This window comes from Bos mutus, chromosome 7, assembly GCF_027580195.1.
Source record: "Bos mutus isolate GX-2022 chromosome 7, NWIPB_WYAK_1.1, whole genome shotgun sequence".
Classification (NCBI taxonomy): Eukaryota; Metazoa; Chordata; class Mammalia; order Artiodactyla; family Bovidae; genus Bos; species Bos mutus.
Window position 1 is genome coordinate 70,216,923 of NC_091623.1, and position 23,751 is coordinate 70,240,673.

Here is a 23,751-nt window from a genome sequence, read left to right on the forward strand (position 1 = left end):
GCAGGGGTGCAGGTTCCATCCCTAGTCTGGGAGCTAAGATCCATGCCTCAGGGCCATAAAACTAAAACGTTAAACAGAAGCAATATTGTAACAGATTCAATAAAGATTTCTTTCATCTACATAAAAAAAACCTAAAAAAAAGGCATATATATGTGTTTTTGAAGCTTTATGTGTGTAAGTCTAAGAAAAACAATTTAAAATCAGTCTTGAGGATTAATGGTAATTTTTGACTTTGAAAACATTCTGTGTGTCACAGAAGCTTGAGAAACATTGACCTAGATGTTAGCTTCTTGGATGAGAGAGACTTAAATTTTTTTTTTTTTTTTCATGTTTTGTGTATAGTTGGTATATAGATAAGTAGACATAATTAATAGTTCATGGAAGTTGAAGAGTTTTTTAGAAAGCACAGAACAGGTATAGGTTATCCAACAAAATAATAGTTGTCTTGAATAGTAGTAGTAAGTAGGTTTTTCAAAGCAAATAGAAAGTTCAGTATTAAGCAAAAGTGATTTTATTTATCACATGAATTGTTATGTTACAGGCTACAGCGTACTCCTATCAAACTGCAGTGTTTTGCCTTGGATCCTTCAACTTCAGCCAGAGAAACTATTGGTTACGTTGTTCTAGACTTAAGAACTGCTCAAGAAACAAAGCAGGTACTGAGCTTTTGATGTTTTGTTATGGACTCTGCCAAACAGTTGGTTATTTTCAGTAGATAAGAGATTGATGGAAAGGACATGGACTGTTAGACCTAATAGATCATGGGCTCGTACCATGGTATGTGGTATGGTAGTTCTTAGTTCTTAAGGTGAATTTGGTTTAGAAAATCCTGACCTTTTGATCCTTCCTTTGACCTAGACGTATCTCTCAAAGAAACTTCTGAGTTCACATCTGTGTTCAAGTTGCTATTACCTTTACGTTTAATGTGTTCAGCTCCTGCACTTCACCTTCAAAGTGCTCCTCTTTTAGAGTTCCTTGCTTCAGTGATGGTCACTGCTCTCCTTCCAGACGTCTTCCTTGACGCTTCCCTTTCCTGGCCTCCAGAGCCAACCCTTTCCAGTTGGTTTTCCCTCCTGATCCATCTAATATCCTGCATTTCATGCTGCCATCTCAAACTTAAGGCACTTACCGAGGCTGTCATGTTGTTCAGTCACTAAGTCATGTCCAACTCTTTGTGACCCCCATGGACTACATCACATCAGGCTTCCCTGTCCTTCATTATCTCCCAAAGTTTGCTCAGATTCATGTCCATTGAGTCGGTGATGCTATCTAACCATTTCGTCGGTGGTGCTATCTAACCATTTCATCCTCTGCTGTGCTCTTCTCTTTTTGCCTTCAATTGTTCCCAGCATCAGGGTCTTTTCCAGTGAGTCATCTCTTTACATCACATGGCCACAGTATTGGAGCTTCAGTTTCAGCACAGTCCTTCCAGTGAATATTCAGGGTTGATTTCCTTTAGGATTGACTGGTTTGATCTCCTTGCAGTCCAACAACGGAATCTCAAGAGTCTTCTCCAGCACCATAATTCAAAGGCATCAATTTTTTGGCACTCAGCCTTCTTTATGGCCCAACTCCCTCTTCCATACATGACAACTGGAAAAATCATCGCTTTGGCTATATGGACCTTTATTGTCAAAGTGATGTCTCTGCTTTTTAATACACTGTCAAGGTTTGTCATTCCTTTCCTTCCAAGGAGCAAGCATCTTTTAATTTCATGGCTGCAGTCCCCTTCTTCAGTGATTTTGGAGCCCAAGAAAATAAAGTCTGGCACTGCTTCCATTTTTTCCCCCTTCTATTTGCCATGAAGTGGTGGGACCAGATACTATGATTTTTGCTTTTTGAATGTTGAGAGTTAAGCCAGCTTTTTCAGTCTTCCCTTTCACCCTCATCAAGAGGCTCTTTAGTTCTTCTCTTTCTGCCATTAGAGTGGTATCGTCTGCATGTCTGAGGTTGTTGATATTTCTCATGGCAGTCTTGATTCCAGCTTGTGATCCATCCAGTCTGGCATTTCACATAATGTACTCTGCATATAAGTTAAATAAACAGGGTGACAATTTACAGCCTTATTGTACTCCTTTCCCAGTTTTGAATCAGTCAATTGTTCCCTGTAAGGTTCTGACTGTTGCGTCTGAACCCGCATACAGGTTTCTCAGGAGACAGGTAAGGTAGTCTAGTATTTCCATCTCTTTAAGAATTTTCCACAGTTTGTTATGATCCATGCAGTCAAAGACTTTAGCCTGGTTAATGAAGCAGAGGTAGATTTTTTCTTGAATTCCCTTGCTTTGTCTACGTTCCAACAAATGTTGGCAATTTAATCTCTGGTTCCTTTGCCTTTTCTAAACCCAGCTTGTATGTCTGGAAGTTCTTGGTTCACATACTGCAGAAGCCTTGCTTGAAGGATTTTGAGCATAACCTTACTAGCATGCTAAATGAATGCAATTATACCCTAATTTGTACATTCTTTGGCACTGCCTTTCTTTGGGATTGTAATGAAAACTGACCTTTCCCAGTCCTGTGGCCATTGCTGAGTTTTCCAAATTTGCTGACATATTGAGTGCAGCACTTTAACAACATCATCTTTTAGGATTTGAAATACTCAGCTGGAATTCCATCACCTCCACTAGCCTTGTTTGTAGTGTTGCTTCCTAAGGCCCACTTAACTTCAGACTCCAGCATGTCAGGCTCTAGGTGAGTGACCACACCATTGTGGTTATCTGGGTCATTAAGAATTTTTTGTATTGTTCTTCTGTGTATTCTTGTCACTTCTTTTAAATCTCTTCTGCCTCTGTTAGGTCCTTACTGTTTTGTCTTTTATCGTGCCCATCCTTGCATGAAATATTCCCTTGGTATCTCTGATTTTCTTGAAGAGATCCCTAGTCTTTCCCATTCTGTTGTTTTCCTCTACTTCTTTGCATGGTTCATTTAAGAAGCCCTTCTTATCTCTCCTTGCTATTCTCTGGGAACTCTGCATTCAGTTGGGTGTATCTTTCCCATTCTTGCTTTTTGCTTTTCTTCTTTCCTCAGCTGTGTGTAAAGCCTCCTCAGACAACCACTTTGCCTTCTTGCATTTCTTTTTCTTTGAGATAATTTTGGTCACTAACTCCTGTACAATGTTACGAACCTCTGTCCATAGTTCTCCAGGCACTCTGTCAGATCTAATCCCTTGAGTCTCTTCATCGCCTCCACTGAATAATCATAAGGGATTTGAATTAGGTCATACCTGAATGGCCTAGTGGTTTTCCCTACTTCTTTCCGTTTAAACCTGAATTTTGCCGGCTTTCCTAGCATCCATCTAATTGGCGTTCCGGCTTCCTGCTGCTTGCATGCCTTTTGTATTAAGAGTAAGGGAACTTCGTGAAACACATTTGTTATGTAAATAGTATTCCCTTGGCAAGATGGTAAAACAACTCAGGGTCTTGATTATGCTTTTGTTATTGAAAGTCTTTTAAAGTATCTTACAACTTTTTTTGTATGTTATTGACTTTAGAAGTTCTTAGTTTCAGTTTTTCTTAATGACATTTTTTGGTCCTACTTTCTCCAGAAAATAAAGTAAAAAAATATTCTCTCTTATTTTAAAGTCCTTGATGGATTTGGATCTTAAATGAGGATTCTGTGAAGAAAAATTTATCTGTTACTGACATTTCTGCTCCTGGTAGAAAAATAAAGGCATACTTCATTTTTATTGCACTTCAGTTTATTGTGCTTCACAGATATGCTTTTTTTTTTAAACCAGTTGTGACAACTGGTTGTCAAGGAGATCTGTTGGAGCCGTTTTCCAGCAGCATTTGCTCACATTTTGGTAACTGGAATATTTCAAACATTTTCATCATTAAAATGATCTGTGATCAGTGATCTCTGATGTTACTATTGTAAGAAGATTATGACTCACTGAAGGCTTAGCTGATAGTTAGCATTTTTTAGCAATAAAGTATTTTTTAAATAAGGTATGTACATTTTTTTAGGCATAATGCTGCTGCACACTTAAACTACAATATAGTGTAAACAGAACTTCTGTATGCACTGGGAGACCCCAAAACTTCTACGACTCCCTTTATTACAATAGTCAGTTTATTGTGGTCATCTGGGACCCACCTTGCAGTATCTCCAAAAGTATGTGTGTAATTGCAAATAAGGCCGTCAGTCTGGCCCAAATTTGGAACTATTCAAAAGAAACTGAAATGCTTTATAAAAAGGACTTGTTTCTCCTCCATCCTTGGGTCACCTCTCTTCCCACCAAGTCCTAAGAACGGTTTTCCTTCTAGGCTTAGACCCAGAATACTTGTGTAGTTTCTTTGGTTAAAGAGAAGGTAACTCCTCTGAGGAGAAGGATGTCCGAGCCAAACTCTTGCCTCTAAATGCTCTTGGCGTGGCTTTTACCTGGTTAGTCCTTTAGGGCAGTTAGTCTTCATATTGGTGAACAGAGTTAAAAAGGAATGTTTCAAAGTTAGTTTTGGGAAAACTAAATATTGTCTTGCTTAATGTTTTTTGTTTGCCAGCAGAAATATTTGAAGTTGGATAGTAGAATATTTTAATTGCGAGGTAAATTGATTCTCTGTAAATAAACACAAACAGAAGAAACCAGATTTGTTTTCCTGAGTTAATACTAGAAAAATAAAATACATCATAAATTCTGCGAGCAAATAAAAGTCTTTTTTTTTAGGCTAATGCTTAAAGTTAGAAAATATCTGTTACAAATACAGCAACAAACTATGAGTTTTTGCCTTAAAAAAAACTTGGTTATGGATTAAAAAAAATATGTATGGTTTATTTCATCCTATTTTACCTATAAACATAGTTTGAATATGAAGCTGCGGTTTTTGGTTTTGATCACCAGTTCCTTTGCCTTTCTATTACAGTGTTCAGAGTAGAATGCTGTTTATAGGCACTGAAATGGTGCCCCTGCGCTACTGGTACATGTGAGCATGGGCCATGAGATTTTGCAGGCTGATTGGGGTGTTAGGATTCTTGAGGTTACTCTTGGGTTTGAGGGGACGGGGTGGCTATTCAGGTATTTTAGGATTCCTCATTCTGTGAGAAAGCTTTTATATTTTGATATCAGTCAGATACATGGCTCATAACCCAGAGCTCTACCACTGGACCTTACTTTAGTATTTTGTTTGTGCTTTTATTAACACTAAGCTTTTCTTTTCCTGATTTGATATAAACAGAACAAAGCAGAAATGTGGCAGGCAGAAAAGGTATAACAGAAGAAGTGAAAAATGAGCGGTTAGAAACTGGAAAACTGATAGTCTTTGTTGTTGTTATAAGGGATGAAGTAAGACCGATGATATGAGTGAGGATAGAAATACACATACCTGTTGAAGCATGGGAATAAAAACAAGCAAGGCAATCTAAACTTTAGCTTGTTTTTTTCCCAACAGGAAACTCAGTTAGTTTCCTAAGTAAGATTAATTTCTTTTGAGGAAAATGTGGGGGAAAAATACTTTAAAAGAGGAGGAAGTTCTGAGAAGCTACAGGAAATATATTTACAACCTTATAGAACATTTCCCACTACTGTTTATTTCCTTATTAACTATTAAGGAGTTTTGCTTTCTTTGTTACTCTCTAGGCACCAAAATGGTACCAGTTGCTGAGTAATAAATACACCAAGTTCAAGTCTGAGATACAGATAAGCATTGCTTTGGAAACAGACACGAAGGCACCAGTGGACAGTTTTAAAGCAAAGGGAGCCCCTCCTCGTGATGGAAAAGGTTTGTGCATCATCTCTAAGGTTATTCTCTGAGACGTACACCTGTGGACTAGAATTTCAGGAAGGGAGGGGTGGCGGTATTATAGGGAGACAAATGCAAGGGTGTGAACTGATTTTACTCCAGAGCAGACAAATGCTGTGACATTGTTACACATGAACACTTGTTTCTCTTTGCTGTTGTCTTCAAAAATTAGCAATAAGGAAAGATTGTGTTTTCATTGTTTGATATACAGCAGAATAAAGCAGAATTTTGTATGGTTTATAAAAATTGCTTCTTAGGAAAATTTTCTTCCTTGGATGAGTGCAGGGAAACCAAAAATGTCTTTATTGGTCTTTATTAACTCAGCTGTAGTTTAAGAAAACCTTCTTTTTTTTTTCTTTATTTTTTATTTAATAAACTTTTGTTGTTTTAGAGCTTTTTTAGGTTCACAGCAAAATCAAGTGGGAAGTACTGAGTGTTCCCAAATACTACCCCCCTCCCCACAGCCCTCCTCACCACTGTCAGCATCTCTCACCAGAGTGGTACATTTATACAGTTGATGACCCACACTGACACATCATCATCACTCAGTGTCCATAATTTATATTAGGGTCTTGGTATTGGACATCCTATAGGTTTTGACAAGTGTGTAATGACACATATCGATGGTTGGAGGATCCTACAGAACTGTTTCACTGCCCTGAAGATCTGTTTTCTGTTTGTTCTTCTCTCCTCCCCCTCTCACCCTTGGCCACTACTGATCTTTTTACTGTCTCTGTAGTTTTGCTTTTTCTCGAATGTTGTATTATTGGGATCATGAAGCATGTGGCTTTTTCAGATTGGCTTCTTTCACTCAGTAGTATGCATTTAGGCTTCTTCCGTGTCATTTTGTGGCTTAATAGGTCATTTCTTTTTAGAGCTGAATAATATGCAATTGTTTGGATGTACCAGTATTTATTTATCCACTCAAGCTATTGAAGAATATCTTAGTTGCTTCCAAGTTGGGGCTCTTAGATATAGAACTATTACAAACATCCTTGTGCAGGCTTTTGAGTTGACCTGAGTTTTCAGTTCATTTGGGCAAATACCAGACAGCATGATTATTGGATCGTATGGTAACAGCATGCCAAGGTTTATTAACATAAGAAACTGCCATGTAACAGTGTATGGTAAGCATGTTTAATTTTGTAAGAAACCAACAAACTTGCCTTCCAAAGTGGGTGTACATTTTCCGTTTCCACCATCAGTGAGTGAGAGTTTCTGTTGCTTCACGTCCCTGACAGCATTTAGTGTTGTCTGTGTTTTGGATTTTGTTCATTTTAGTAGGTATGTAGTGGTGTCTCATTGTTTTATTTGCACTTCTCTAGTGATAAATGATGTTAACATCTTTTCATGTGCTTATTTGCCATCTGTATATCTTCTTAAGTGAGGTGGCTATTTAGGTTGTTTGCCCATTTTTAAATTTTTTTTTTTTTTTTTTTTTTTTGCATTTTAAGTGTTCTTTGTATATTTTGGATAATAGGCCTTTATCAAATGTCTTTTGCAAATATTTTTTCCATTCTGTGGCTTGTCTTCTTATTTGTTTGACATTGTCTTTAGCAGAGCAGAAGTTTTAAAATTTTAATGAAATCCTGCTCATCAGTTCTTTCACAGATTGTACCTACAGTGTTGTATCTAAAAAATCATTCCATAACTATGGGCATCCAGGTTTTTCCTAGGATGTAATAGGGTTTGTACTTTGGTCTTTTAGGATTTAATAAAGGTTTGTACTTTACACTTAGATCTATGAACCATTTTGAGTTAACTTTTGTGAAGGTTTTGAGGTCATACAGACCTTAAAATAAGTTTGTGTTCATTTTTTTACACGTGGCTGTCCCGTTGTTCTAGGCACCACTTGTTGAAAGACTGTCTGCTCCATTGTGTTGTCTTTGCTACTTTGTCAAACACCCGTTGACAGTGTTTATGTCAGTCTATTTCTGGGCTCTCTGTTTCACTGACCTTTGTGTGTTTCACTAGTACCACACTGTCTGAATTACTGTAGCTTTGTAGTAAGTGTGTAGGTTGAGTGGTATCAGTCGAGCGACTTTGTTCTTCAATATTGAGGTGCCTATTCTGGGTCCTTTGCTTCTCTGTTGAAACTTTAGAATCATTTTGTCCTTATGTCCACAAAAAAACTCGTTGGAATTTTGATTGGGATTGTACTGATTGTGTAGATCAAGCTGGAAGGACTGACCTCTTGACAGTATTGAATTGTTCTACTCATAAGCATAGAATTTAGCTTAATTTATTTAGTTCTTTGTTGTTATTTATCACAGCTTTATAGTTTATCTTGTATAGATCTTCTGCATGTTTTGTTAGACTTATTTCTAAGTATATAATTGTTTTGGGTGCTGATGTAAATGATATCTTATTTTGATGGTACATTGAAAAATTTTATTTGATGTTGGAGTATATAGTTGATTTAAAGTTTTGTGTAACTTTCAGGTGTTAGAGCAAAGTGGTTCAGTTATATGTATGCATATATCTGTTTTGCAAATTATTTTCCCATTTAGGTTATTACAGAATATTGAGTAGAGTTCCCTGTGCTATACAGTAGTTCCTTGTTGATCATCTGTTTTAATTATAGTGTGTTTATTTAAAATTTGGGATTTTAAATAAACCCACCTTATCCCCAATTCCCAGTTTCTCTCCCTCCCACCTTTCCCCTGGTAAGCATGAGTCAATTTTTCTATGTTTGTGAGTGTTAAGTTCAATTGTATAATTTTTTTCAGTTTCTGCAATAAGGGGAATTGTATAATATTAGTCTTTGTCTGACTTCACTTAGGATGGTAATCTCTATAAATAGCATTATTTCATTCTTCTTAATGGCTGATCTACTGCATGTACATACTCTGTCTTTATCCATTCCTCTGTCAGTGGACCTTGGGTTGCTTCCATGTCTTGGCTCTTGTAAATAGTGCTGCAGTGAACATGGGGTGCATGTATCTTCTCAAATTATGGTTTTCTCTGAATATATATATGCCCAGGAGTGGCTTCCCCCGTGGTGCTAGTGGTAAAGAACCCGCCCGCCTGTTTAAGAGACGTAGAGACAGGGGTTTGATCTCTGGGTTGGAAAGGTTCCCTGGAGGAGGGCATGGCAACCCACTTCAGTATTCTTGCCTGGAGGATCTCATGGACAGCGGAGGCTGGCAGGCTGCAGTCCATGGGGTTGCAAAGAGATGGACACGACTGAGCGGCTTCACATGCACATAGGCACACACGTGCCCAGGAGTGGGACTGCTGGGTCATGTGGTAGCTCTATCTTAGTTTTTAAGGGATCTCCATACTGTTCTCCATAGTGGCTGTATTACTTAATATTCCTAGGAAAACACTGTAGAAGGGTTCCCTTTTCTCTAAACCCTCTCCAGCATTTATTGTTTAGACTTTTTTAATTAATTTTTTTATTGAAGGATAATTTCTTTACAGAATTTTGTTGTTTTCTGTCAAACCTCAACATGAATCAGCAATAGGTATACATATATCGCCTCCCTTTTGAACCTCTCTCCCATCTCCCTCCCTATCCCAGCCCTCTAAGTTGATGCAGAGCCCCTGTTTGAGTTTCCTGAGCCATACAGCAAATTCCCATTGGCTGTCTATTTTATGTATGGTAATGTAAGTTTCCCTGTTACTCTTTCCATACATCTCACCCTCTCCTTCCCTCTCCCCATGTCCATAAATCTATTCTCTATGTCTGCTTCTCCATTGCTGCCCTGAAAATAAGTCCTTCAGTATCATTCTTCTAGATTCTGTATATGTGTTCAGTTCACTTCACTCACTCAGTCGTTTCTGACTCTTTGTGACCCCGTGGACTGCAGCACGCCAGGCTTCCCTGTCTATCACCAATTCCCAGAGCTTACTCAAACTCATGTCAGTCGAGTTGGTGATGCCATCCAACCATCTCATCCTTTGTCATCCCCTTCTCCTCCTGCCTTCAGTCTTTCCCAGCATCAAGGTCTTTTCAAATGAGTCAATTCTTCGCATCAGGTGGCAAAAATATTGGAGTTTCAGCTTCAGCGTCAGTCCTTCCAATGAATATTCAGGGCTGATTTCCTTTAGGATTGACTGGTTGGATCTCCTTGCAGTCCAAGGGACTCTCAAGAGTCTTCTGCAGCACTACAGTTTAAAAGCTTCAGTTCTTCAGCACACAGCTTTGTTTATAGTCCAACTCTCACATCCATACATGACTATTGGAAAAACCATAGCTGTGACTAGATGGACCTTTGTGGCAAAGTAATGTCTCTGCTTTTTAATATGCCGTCTAGGTTGGTTATAACTTTCCTTCCAAGGAGTGTCTTTTAATTTCATGGCTGCAGTCACCATATGTGGTCATTTTAGCTCCCAAAAATAAAGTCTCTCACTGTTTCCCCATCTATTTGCCATGAAGTGATGGGATCAGATGCTGTGATCTTAGTTTTCTGAATGTTGAGTTTTAAGCCAACTTTTTAAAAGAGGCTCTTTAGTTCTTCATTTTCTGCCTTAAGGGTGGTGTCATCTGCACATCTGAGGTTATTGATATTTCTCCTGGCAATCTTGATTCCAGCTTGTGCTTCATCCAGCCCAGCGTTTCTCTTGATGTACTCTGCATAGAAGTTAAATAAGCAGGGTGACAATATACAGCCTTGCTGCTAAGTCACTTCAGTCGTGTCCGACTCCGTGTGACCCCATAGACGGCAGCCCACCAGGCTCCCCCATTCCTGGGATTCTCCAGGCAAGAACACTGGAGTGGGTTGCCATTTCCTTCTCCAATGCATGAAAGTGAAAAGTGAAAGTGAAGTCACTCAGTCGTGTCTGACTTATAGCGACCCCATGGACTACAGCCTACCAGGCTCCTCCATCCATGGGATTTTCCAGGCAAGAGTACTGGAGTGGGGTGCCATTGCCTTCTCTGTATACAGCCTTGAGGTACTCCTTTTCCTATTTGGAACTAGTCTGTTGTTCCATGTCCAGTTCTAACTGTTATATATGCACTAGAATATGATATTTATCTTTCTGTTTTTGACTCATTTCACTCTGTATAATAGATTCTAGGATCATCCACCTCATCAGAACTGACTCAAATGCATTCCTTTTTATGGCTGCATAATATTCCATTGTGTATATGTACCACAACTTCTTTATCCATCCATCTGTTGATGGACATCTACATTGCTTCAGTGTTCTAGCTATTGTAAATAGTGCTGCAATGGAACAATGGGATACATGTGTTTTTTCAGTTTTGGTCTCCTCAGGGTATATGCCTAGGAGTGGAATTGGTAGGTCATATGGTGGTTTTATTCCTAGTGTTTTAAGGAATTGCCATACCGTCTTCCATAGTGGCTGTATCAATTTACGTACCCACCAACAGTGCAAGAGTGTTCCCTTTTCTCCACACCCTCTCCAGCATTTATTGTTTGTAGACTTGTTGATGATGGCCATTCTGACCAGTGTGAGGTGATATCTCATTGTGGTTTTGATTTGCTTTTCTCTAATAATGAGCGATGTTGAGCATCTTTTCATGTGTTTTTTAGCCATCTGTATGTCTTCTTTGGAGAAATGTCTGTTTAGGTCTTTTCCCCACTTTTTGATTGGGTGGGTTGTTTTCCTGGCTTTGAGTTGTGTGAGCTGCTTGTATATTTTGGAAATTAATTTTTTCAGTTGTTTCATTTGCTATTTTTATCTCCCATTCTGAGGGTTGTCTTTTCGTTTTGCTTATAGTTTCCTTTGCTGTGCAAAAGCTTTTAAGTTTAATCAGGTCCCACTTGTTTACTTTTGTTTTTATTTCTGTTACTCTAGGAGGTGGATCACAGAGGATCTTGCTTTATGTCCTCGAGTGATCTGCCTATGTTTTCCTCTAAGAGTTTTATAGTTTCTGGTCTTATATTTAGGTCTTTAATACATTTTGAGTTTATCTTTGTGTGGTGTTAGGAAGTGTTCTAATTTCATTCTTTTACATGTAGCTATCCAGTTTTCCCAGCACCATTTATTGAAGAGGCTATCTTTGCCCCATTGTATATCTTGTTTGTCAAAAATAAGGTCCCCATAGGTGCATGGGTTTATTTCTTGGCTTTCTATCTTGTTTCATTGGTCTATATTTCTGTTTTTGTGCCAGTACCATACAGTCTTGATGACTGTAGCTTTGAAGTATAATACTGTAGCTTTGAAGTCAGGAAGGTTGATTCCTTCAGCTCCATTCTTCCTTCTCAAGACTGCTTTGGCCATTTGGAGTCTTTGTGTTTCCATATGAATTGTGAAATTTTTTGTTCTACTTCTGTGAAAAATGCCATTGGTAATTTGTTGGGAACGCATTGAATCTGTAGATTGCATTTGGTAGTATAGTCATTTCCACAATATTGATTCTTCCTACCCAGGAATATGGAATTTGTTTATGTTGTCTTTGATTTCTTTTATTAATGTCTTATAATTTTCTGTGTACAGTTTTTTTGTCTCCCTAGGTAAGTTTATTCCTAGATATTTAACTCTTTTTGTTGCAGTGGTGAATAGGATTGATTCCTTAATTCCTTTCTGATTTTTTATTGTTAGTATATAGAAATGCAAGTGAATTCTGTGTATTGATTTTGTATCCTGCAACTTTGGTAAATTCACTGATTAGCTCTAGTAATTTTCTGTTACTATCTTTAGGGTTTTCTATGTATAATATCATGTCATGTGCAAACAGTGAGAGCTTTACTTCTTTTCTGATCTGGATTCCTTTTATTTCTTTTTCTTCTCTGATTGCTGTAGCTAGGACATCCAGAACCATGTTGAATAATAGTGGTGAAAGTGGACACTCTTGTCTTGTTCCTGATGTTAGGGCGAATGCTTTCAGTTTTTCACCATTGAGAATAATGTTTGCTGTAGGCTTATCATATATTTTCCCTTTACTATGTTGAGGTAGGTTCCTTCTGTGCCCATTTTTTGAAAAGTTTTCATCATAAATGGGTGCTGAATTTTGTCAAAGGCTTTTTCTGCATCTATTGAGATGATCATATGGTTTTTATCTTTCAATTTGTTAATATGGTGTATTGCATGGATTGATTTGTGTATATTGAAGAATCCTTGCATGCCTGGAATAAACCCAGCTTGATCATGGTGTATGAGCATTTTGATGTGTTGCTGAATTCTGTTTGCTAAAATTTTCCTGAGGATTTTTACATCTATGTTCATCAGTGATACTGGCCTGCAGTTTTCTTTTGTTGTGTTGTCTTTGCCTGGTTTTGGTATCAGGGTGATGGTGGCCTCGTAGAATGAGTGTGGAGGTGTTCCTTCCTCTGCAATGTTTTGAAAGAGTTTTAGAAGGATAGGCATTAGCTCTTCTCTAAATGATAGAATTCTCTTGTGAAAATATCTGGTCCTGGGCTTTTGTTTTGGGGGAGTTTTTGATCACAGCTTCAGTTTCAGTGCTTGTAATTGAGTTGCTCATAATTTCTATTTCTTGTTTGTTCAGTGTTGGAAGATTGATCTTTTCTAAGAATCTGTCCATTTCTTCCAGGTTATCCATTTTATTGTCATATAGTTGTTCATAATACTCTCTTAAAGTCCTTTGTATTTCTTCATTGTCTGTTGTAACCTGTCCTTTTTCATTTCTAATTGTGTTGATTTGATTCTTCTCTCTTGCTCTTGATGAGTCTGGTTAAAGATGTCTCAATTTTGTTTATCTTCTCAAACAACCAGCTTTTAGTTTTATTAATCTTTACTATTGTTTCTTTTATTTCTTTTTCATTTATTTCTGCTCAGATCTTTATGATTTCTTTCCTTCTACTAATTTGGGGTTTTTTTGTTCTTCTTTTTCCAGTTGTTTTAGGTGTAAAGTTAGGTTGTCTATTTGATGTTATTCTTGTTTCTTGAGGTAGGATTGTATTGCTATAAACTTCCCTCTTAGAACTGCTTTTGCTGCATCCCATAGGTTTTGAGTTGTCATGTTTTCATTGTCATTTGTTTCTAGAAATTGTTTTATTTCCTTTTTGATTTCTTCAGTAACCTGTGGCTTATTTAGAAACGTGTTGTTTAATCCCCATGTGTTTGCGTTTCTTACAGTTTTTTTCCTGTAATTGATATCCAGTCTCATAGCATCGTAGTTGGAAGATGCTTGATACGATTTGAGTTTTCTTAAATTTACTGAGGTTTGATTTGTGACCCAAGATATGGTCTTTCCCGGAGAATGTTCCATGTGCACTTGAGAAGAAGGTGTATTCTTCTGCATTTTGTTGCAATGTCCTGAAGATACAATCAATGAGATCCATTTCATCTAATGTATCATTTAAGACTTGTGCTTCCTTATTAATTTTCTGTTTTGATGATGTGTCCATTGGTGTGAGTGGGGTGTTAAAGTCTCCTAGTATTATGGTGTTACTGTCAGTTTCTCCTTTTATGTCTGTTAGTGTTTGTCTTATGTATTGAGGTGCTCCTGTGCTGGGTGCATATGTATTTATGGTTGTTAAGTCTTATTGGATTGATCCCTCGATTATTATGTAGTGTCCTTCCTTATCTCTTGTAATATTCTTTAAGATCTATTTTGTCTGATATGAGGATTGCTACGCCAGCTTTCTTTTGCTTCCCATTTGCGTGGAATATATTTTTCCATCCTCTCACTTTCAGTCTATACGTGTCTTTATGTCTGAAGTGGGTTTCTGGTAGACAGTATATATATGTATCTTGTTTTTGTATCTATTCAGCCAGTCTGTGTCTTTTGGTTGGATCATTTAATCCGTTTACATTTAAAGTAATTATTGATATATGTGTTCCTATTGGCATTTTCATAATGATTTGGGGTTGACTTTGTAGATCTTTTTTCTTTTCTTGTATTTCTTGACTGTATAAGTCCCTTTAACATTTGTGGTACAGCTGATTTGGTGGTACTGAATTGTCTTTAACTTTTGCTTATCTGAAAAGCTTTTTATTTTTCCATCAATTTTGAATGAGATTCTTGATGGGTACAGTAATCTTGGTTGTGGATTTTTCCCTTTCAGTACTTTAAATATATCCTACCATTCCCTTCTGGCCTGCAGAGTTTCTGTTGAAAGATCAGCTGTTAAACGTAAGGGGTTTCCCTTGTATGTTACTTGTTGCTTCTCCCTTGCTGCTTTTAATATTCTTTCTTTGTGTTTAGTCTTTGTTAGTTTGATTAATATGTGTCTTGATGTGTTTCTCCTTGGGTTTATCCTTTATAGGAGTCTTTGTGCCTCTTGGACTTGATTGACTATTTCTTTTTCCATGTTTGGGAAATTTTCAACTAAAATCTTTTCAAAAATTTTCTCATACCCTTTCTTTTGCTCTTCTTCTTCTGGCACCCCTATAATTCGAATATTGGTGCATTTGATATTGTCCCAGAGGTCTCTGAGACTGTCCTCAGCTCTTTTCATTCTTTTTACTTTATTCTGCTCTTCAAAAGTTATTTCCACCATTTTTCTTCCAGCTCACTGATTCATTCTTCTGCTTCAGATATTCTGCTATTGATTCCGTCTAGAGTATTTTTAATTTCAGTAATTGTGTTGTCTCTGTATGTTTATTCTTTAATTCTTCTAGGTCTTGGTTAATTCATTCTTACATTTTCTCCATATTGTTTTCAAGATTTTTGATCATACTTATATCATTATTCTGAGTTCTTTTTCAGGTAGTTTGCCTGTTTCCTCTTCATTTATTTGGATTTCTGTGTTTCTAGTGTGTTCCTTTATTTGTGTAGTATTTCTCTGCCTTTTCTTTTCTTTTTTTTTTTTTTTTTTTTAACTTATAGTGTTTGAGGTCTCCTTTTCCCAGGCTTCAAGGTTGAATTCTTTCTTCCTTTTGGTTTCTACCCTCTTTAGGTTGGTCCAGTGGTTTTTGTAAGCTTTGGGTAGGGTATGATTTTTGTTTGTTTTTCCTCTGCTGGGGAAGGCTGAGTGAGGTGGTAATCCTGTCTGCTGATGATTGGGTTTATTTTTTTGTTTGTTGTTTAGATGAGGCGTCCTGCACAGGATGCTACTGGGAGTTGGGTGATGCTGGGTTGGGTCTTGTATTCTAGTGATTTCCTTTGTGTTTGTTCTCACTGTTTGGTCCTCTCTAAGGTTAGTTATCTGGTAGTCTAGGATCTTGGAGTCAGTGCTCCCACTTCAAAGGCTCAGGGCTTGATCTCTGGTCAGGAATGAAGATTCCACAAGTTTTTTGTTATGGCATTAAGTGAGATTAAAACACATATCCAAAAATGAGAAACCAAAGATAAACCCCAGACAAATGACAGTGACAAAATCAGGCAAATAATAATTAAAATATTTGAATATACACATATACATATACACCCATGAGAAAAGTCAAAACAGTCCAACAAAAATAAAGTATAGTAGATTGACCAGATGAACAAAGGAAATCAGAAACTATATTTACCAGTTAAGAACAAAACTAACTAAAGCACAAACTGGAAAACAAAACTAAAGCTAGGTGCCAAGTGGGTAATAAAGCAATGAAAATAAAACTAACAAATATGTTGAGAGGAAGGGAAAGAAAGAAAAGAAAGAAAGAATAGATATGCAAAGTTAAATAGAGGTAGATGAAGAAGATTTATATACATTAAAGTTTAACTGCAAGGGGAAAAGAGCAGTAGGGAAGGCAAACAAAGGAATAAATGTAGAAAAAAATATAGGTTTAAAAAAATTAAAAACTAAAATTATAAAAAAGAATAGAAGGAGAAAAAGAAACGGAAGCAGAAAGGAAAAGGAAAAAAAAAAAAAGGAAAACTCCATAGAACTGCAAAAGCCCAATGTAGAGGCAGAGGTTTATATCAGCAATAAAAAGTGTGACTGAATATACACATATACATATTCACTCAATAGCAAAATCAAAACAGTCCAACAAAAATAAAGTACAATAGATTGACCCAGCAAACAAAGGAAACCAAAAATTATATCTACCAGGGCAAAACTAACTAAAGCACAAACTGGAAATCAAAACTAAAGCAAGGTGCCAATTGGGGAATAAAGCAATGAAAATAAAACTAACCAATATTTTAAGATGAAAGAAAAGAAAAAAATAGATACACGAAGTTAAATAGAGATAGATAAGATTTATATACATTAAAGATTAACTACAAGGGGAAAAGAACAGTAGGAAAAGCAAACAAAGGAATAAATGTAGAAAAAAATAATAATAGGTTTAAAAATTAGAAATTAAAATTAAAAAGAAAAATAAAAGGAAAACTCCACAGAATTGCACAAGCCCAGTGTAGAGGCAGAGGTTATAACAACCATAAAAAATGTGACTGAGAGGGAAAAAACAAAAAGCTCAAAAGCTTAATTAGATTTCATAGTGTCAATAAAATTGACAACTACAACAGAAGAGGGGGAAAAAAAATCCAAAAGTATCTACAGAACAAGTCAAAACATAAGAATAATTAATGTTTTTCTTAAGTCACTGCTGTCGGAGTCTTTTCTCTTGCTGGGAGTCACAGTCTACCTCACCTCCCTAGGATGCCCTCCAACACTGCTGACTGGTCTCTGAACCTGCTGTGGGGACAACTCAGATTGTAATCTGGTCCTACTCCTGTGTGTTCTTGCCTCCAATGTCCCCAGCTATCAGAACTAGTGTGTTTTCTTTTGCGGGAACTCTCAATGACCTTTTATATATTCCATAGACACAGAGTCTTCCTAGTTGATCGTGTGGATTTAATTTGCAGCTTGTATAGCTGGTGGGAAGGTTTTGGGTCTTCTTCTTTAGCCTCACTGCCCCTGGGTTTCAATTGTGATTTTATTTCCAGCTCTGCATGTGGGTTGTCCACTGGGGCTGTTGTCCGGTGTTGCTCCTGAGGCTGCCCTGGAGGACTTGGGTTTGCTCCTGTGAGGGCCAGGTGTAGAGGTGGTGCAGCTGCTTGGGTCGCAGGGGTTCTGGCAGCACCAGGTACTCAGGGGAGTTTGCGGCTAGGGCAGCAGGAAATATAGTGCTCTAGAAGGGTATGGCAACCAGTATTGGCCCATATGCTCTAGTATTCTTGCCTGGAGAACCCGCCTCCCTGACAGAGAAACCTGGCAGGCCACGGTCTACAAGGTCTCAAAGAGTCAGACACTACCAAAGTGACCCTGCGCACATAGATGCAAGACATTTTTTTGCCTGTGGCAGCTCTGCCCCAGTTAGAGTTGAGTGTGAAGGTGGTGCAGCTGCTTGGCTTATGGGGATCCTGGCAGCACCAAGTGTGCAGGGACAGGGACTGCCTCTGCCTTAGGAGTTATGGCCCTACCAGAGTCTTTTATTCCAGCCTTTTGTAGCTGGCGATCAGAAGGCCTCTTTGACCTGTTTTTCTCCGTAGCTCTGCCCATTCAGGCAGTTAGAGGGCTCCCTTGCCTGGGATCCTTCTCTGTTGTTCAGCACCACAGGCACTTAGAAGGGGCCCCCCTGGATGGGGTCATACTCTGTAGATTGGCGCATCAGGCACTTAAAGGGGCACCCTGGGTGGGGTCCTACTCTGTAGTTCAGTGCATCAGGCATTTGATGGGCCAGCCTTTCTCTTGTTCAGCTGCCAATGCTGGTGTGTGGGGAAAGAGAGGCTATGGTGATGGTCCACCCCTTACTCGACTCAGCAGTATCGCCTTGCTTCTGTGGCTTTTATGCTTTTATGGCAGCTTTCCTCTACAGGCATTTCCCACCACAGTCTCCTCCCTCATATCCCCTTGATCTGTCTCTCTGCAGTCAACAGCAATCCTCGCCCTGGGATTGCTCCACAATCCCTAAACTCCACCTCCCAGCTGCTGCACTTTCCAGGGGACTTGTGTCCCTGTCCAGGGTATGTATTGCTGCAGCGAGGACTGTCTGATTCTCATTCCATTTAGCCTGCCACAATCAGCTGTTTCAGTCAGCCTTAAATGTTCCTCCTCTGACTCAGACAGTTGCCCCAGTGTGGGGATTGGACTCCTGCTTCAGTTCCCCCACCTGCTGATGCCAGGTCCAGTCCTACTGATACTCCTGTTTTCCCCCTAGTTCCTTCCTCCTCCTGAGTTTTGCATGGTTCTGTATATTCTTTTCCACGGGTCAGGTACTCCTGTCCACTCTCAGCTGGTGTTCTGCGTGCACGTCTGTGTCTGAAGGTGTATTCCTGATGTATCTGTGGAGAGAGATGGATTCCATGTCCACCTACTCCTTCACCATCTTGTTCTTTCCTTTATAGAGTTTTTGATGATGGCCATTCTGACTGCTGTGAGGTGATGCTGCATTGTAGTTTTGATTTGAATTTCTTTAACAATTCACGATGCTGAGCATCTTTTCATGTGCCTCTTGGCCATCTGTATGTCTTCTTTGGAGAAATGTCTATATAGGTCCTCTATATAATGCCTATGTAGGCCCATTTTTTAAAAAAATTCATTTATTCATTTAGTTTTGGCTACACTGGTCTTCTTTGCTGTGTGTGTGCTTTCTCTAGTTGTGGCAAGCAGGGACTACTCTTCGTTGCAGTGCATGAGCTTCTCATTGCAATTGCTTCTCTTGTTAGGAGCACAGGCTCTAGACTTGTGGACTTCAGTATTTGTGGTGTGTGGACTCAGAAGTTGTGTTACATGAGCTTATTTGTTCCATGGCATGTGGGATCTTCCTAGACGAGGGATCGAACCTGTGTCCCCTGTGTCAGCAGGTGGATTCTTAACCACTAGACCACCAGGAAAGCCCCTGCTGACCATTTTTTTATGGGGTTGTTCATTTTCTTGATATTGAGCTGCATAAGCTGTTTGTAAATTTTGGAGACTAATCCCTTTTTGATCACATCATTTGCAAATATTTTCTGTCATTTTGTGGGTTGTCTTTATGTTTTGTTCATGGTTTCTTCTGCTGTGTAAAAGCTTCTGTGTTGAATTAGGTCCCTTTTTTATTTTTTTAAGTTACTTTTTATTGGAGTACGGTAGATATAATGTGTTAATTTCTGCTGTATGGCAAAATGAATCAGTTATAGACATATGTAGATCCTCTTTTTTTAAGGTGCTGTTCCCATATAGGTCATTACACAATATTGAGTAGAGTGCTCAGTGCTATGTAGTAGGACCTTATTAGTTATCTATGTTATATATAGTAGTGTGTATATATCAATCACAATCTCCTAATTTATCCTTCCCCGCTTCCCCCTCGGTAACTATAAATTTGTTTTCTACATCTGTGACACCATTTTTGTTCTGTGAATGGATACGATTGTACCTTGTTTTAAAATTCCACATATAAGCAATATCATATTTGTCTTTCTCTGACTTACTTCACTTAGTGTTACAATCTTTGGGTCCATCCGTGTTGTCATAAATGGCATTATTTTGATCTTTTTATGACTGAGCAATATTCCATTGTATATATGCACCACATTTTTTTTAAAACCATTCCTCTGTCAGTGGACATTTAGGTTGCTTCCATGTGCTGGCTATTGTAAATAGTGCTGCAGTGAACATTGGGATGCATGTGTCTTTTCAAATTATGGTTTTCTCTGGACATTTGGCCAGGAATAGGATAGCCGGATCATATGGTAGCTCTTTTTAGTCCATTGGTTTATTTGTGTTTTTATTTCCGTTGCTCTAAGAGACAGATTGAAAAAGATGTTTCTGAAATTTCTGTTAAAGAGTGTTTTTCCTATGATTTCCTCTGAACGGTTTTATAGTATCTGGTCTTATATTTAGGTCCTTAACCCATTTTGAGTTTATTTTTGTGTCAATGTTAGAGAATGTTCTTATTTCATTCTCTTACAGGTAGCTGTCCAGTTTTCCCAACACCACTTACTGAAGAGACTTCTCTCCATTGTATATTCTTGTCTCTTTTGTTATAGATTAATTGACTTTAGGTGTGTGGGTTTATTTCTGGGTGTTCTCTCCTGTTCCATTGATCAGTATTTCTGTTTCTGTGCCAGTGCCATACTGTTTTGATTGCTATAGCTTTGTAGTATGGTCTGAAGTTGGAGCGCTTGATTCCTACAGCTCCGTTTTTATTTCTCACAATTGTTTTGGCTCTTTGGGGTCTTTTGTGTCTCCATACAAATTAAAAAAATTTTTGTTCTACATCTGCAATAAATGCCTTTGGTAATTTGATGGGGATTGCATTGAATCTGTAGATTGCCTTGAGTGGTATAGTCATTTTGAGAATGTTGATTCTTCCAGTCCAAGAATTTGATATCTGTTTCATGTTATCCTTAATTTCTTTCATAAGTATTTTATGCTTTTCTGAGTACAAGTCTTCTGCCTCCTTAGGTGGATTTATTCTAGGTATTTTATTACTTTTGATGTCATGATAAGTGGAGTTATTTCATTAATTTCTCTCTGATCTTTCATTGTTAATATATTGAAATGCAAGAGGTTCCTGTGCATTAATTTTGTATCTTGCAACTTTACTGAATCCATTGTCATAGTTTTCTGGTTGCATCTTTAGGATTTTCTATATATAGTGTCATGTCGTCTTCTAACAGTGATAGTTTTACTTCTTTTCCTATCTGGATTCCTTTTGTTCCTTTATCTTCTCTGACTGCCATGGCTAGGACTTCTAAAACTATGTTGAATAAAAGTGGTGATAGTGGATGTTCTTATCTTGTTCCTGATCTTAGAGGGAATGCTTTCAGCTTTTCACTTTTATGAATGATGTTAGCTGTGGGTTTGTCATATATAGCCTTTATTATGTTGAGGTAAGTTCCCTCTTTGCCCACTTTCCAGAGTTTTCAATCATTAATGGGTATGGAATTTTGTGAAAAGGGTTTTTTGTATCCCCTAATAGCATATGATTTTATAATAGTTATTTATTCTTATTTTGGGCTGTGCGGTGTCTTCATTGCTTCATGAGCTTTCTCTAGTTGTGGTGAGCAGTACTGAAGAATCCTTGCATCTCTGCAATAAACTCCACTTGATCAAGCTGTGTGATCCTTTTAATATATTGTTGGATTCAGTTCGCTAGTATTTTGTTATTTGTATCTGTGTTCATCAGTGATATTTGCCTGTATTTCTCCTTGGGTTTATCCTGCCTGGGACTCTCTGAGCTTCCTGGTCTTGAGTGAGTGTTTTCTTTCTCATGTTAGGGAAGTTTTCAGGTATAATCTCTTCAGATATTTTCTTGGGCCCTTTCTCTCTCTTCTCCTCTGAGACCCTATAATGTGAATGAAAGTTGCTCAGTCATGTCCATCTCTTTGCGACCCCATGGACTCTACAGTCTATGGGATTCTCCAGGCCAGAATACTGCTGTGGGTAGCCTTTCCGTTCTCCAGGGGATCTTCCCAACCCAGGAATTGAACTGGAGTCTCCTTCATTGCAGGCAGATTCTTTACCAACTGAGCTACCAGGGAAAAAAATGTGAACATTGCTTTTAATGTACCATGAGTCTCTTTGACTGTCCTTGTTCGTTTTCCTTTTTTTCCCTTTATTCTGCTCTGCAGCAGTATATCCACCAGATGTCTTCCAGCTCGGTTATCTGTTCTGCCTCATTTAACTTGCCATTGATTCCTGTAGTATATTTTTCTTTTCAGTTCTTGTAATGTTGATCTCTGTTTGTTCTTTAGGTCTTCTAGCTCTTTATTAGACATTTCTTGTATCTTCTCATTCTCTGCCTTCATTCTGTTTTTGAGGTCTTGGATCATCTTTACTGTCATTACTCTAAATTCTTTTTTGTGTAGATTGTGTATCTCCACTTTGTTGTTCTTCTTCTGGGGTTTTATATTTTTACTTGATCTGGGAGTTACTCCTCTGATGTCTCATTTTGTCTTTCTGTGATTGTGGTTTTTGTTCCACAGACTTCAGGGTTGTGAAAGTGAATTAGTCATCATCGAATAGTCTTCTTGCTTCTGCTTTCTGACCCCTGGTGGATGAGGCCTAAGAGGCTTGTACAGGCTTCCTTGTGAGAGAGACTGGTTCCTGCTCACTTATGGGTGGGTTCCTGCTCGCTTATGGGTGGACCTGGTTCTTGACCATCTGGTGGGCAGAGCCGTGTCAAGGGGTGTGTTTAGTGGGCAGCTGTGGGCTCAGAAAGACTTTAGGCAGCCTATTTGCTGATTGGTGGGGCTGTGTTCCTGCTATTGGTTTGACTTCAGGTATCCCAGCACTGGAGTCTACAGGCTATTGGTTGGGACCAGATCTTGGGGAGAAAATAGCACCCTCCAAAAGAGCTCACACCAATGAGTATTCCCCAGAATTACTGCCACCAGTGTTTTTGTCCCTGCAGTGAGCCATACCCAAGCCCTGCTTCTGCCAGAGACACTCTGATTCCAGCAGGTAGGTCTGGCCCAGGCTTTTATTAGATCACTGTTTGTTTGCTTTTTACCCTGGTTGTGGTATACAGGAGACTCTGTGTGCATTCTCCGAGAGTGGAGTTTTGTTCCCTTCAGTACTGTGAATTTCCTGTAATCAAACCCTGCTTGCTGAGTTCAAAGTCAGTTTGCTCTGAGGGCTCTTCCTGATACCGGACCTTCAGGCTGGGAAGCCTGACGTGGGGCTCAGAACTACCTCAGCAATATAATTATTTTCCAGTTTGTGAGTTGCCCATCTAGTGGGACTGGCATTTTGATTTTATTGCATTTGTGCCTCTCCTACCCTCTTGTGGCTTCTTTGTCTTTGGATGTAGGATATCTTTTTTGTAGGTTCCAGTGTTGTTGTTTTTTGTTTGTTTGTTTTGCTTGTTTTTTGGTTAATGATTGTTCATCATTTAGTTGCAATTTTGATTTTTTTTGAGAAGTGAGCTTATGTACAATATTACTCTACCATCTTGTCTCCATGATGGTTAATTCTCTGTAAATGGTGTTTTAAATTTAAAATTCGACTTGTTTATTCTTGATCTGTAGGAAAGCAATTGGCTTTTGCATGTTTACCTTGTCTCCTGCACTATAGTTATTTATTATTAGTTCCAAGATTAGGGTTTTTTGGTTCCAGTTTTGGTTTTCCATAGATGGACATTCTACACTTACCTGCAAACAAAGGCAGTTTAGTGTCTTTCTTCCCAACCTGCATGACTTTGTTTCCTTTTCTTGTTTTACAGCAACAGCTAGGATTTCCAGAGTACTATTGAAAAGCAGAGTGAAAGGGGACATCCTTGCCTTGCTCTTGATTTTAGTGGGAAAGCCTCTCACCAATAAGTATGATGTTAGCTGTAG

At 38.4% G+C, this 23,751-nt stretch overlaps 1 protein-coding gene across 3 annotated transcripts in view; it reads left to right on the forward strand.

Moving 5' to 3' along the window:
* CEP120 (centrosomal protein 120) overlaps positions 1 to 23,751 on the forward strand; it is an 83,493-nt gene that overhangs the window by 8,808 nt on the left and 50,934 nt on the right. For all 3 annotated transcript variants that reach the window (XM_070374079.1, XM_070374081.1, XM_070374078.1), the window contains 2 exons: positions 542 to 656; positions 5,570 to 5,711. In XM_070374079.1, coding sequence (XP_070230180.1) covers positions 542 to 656; positions 5,570 to 5,711 — 257 coding nt within the window. The remainder of the gene's footprint in view (positions 1 to 541; positions 657 to 5,569; positions 5,712 to 23,751) is intronic.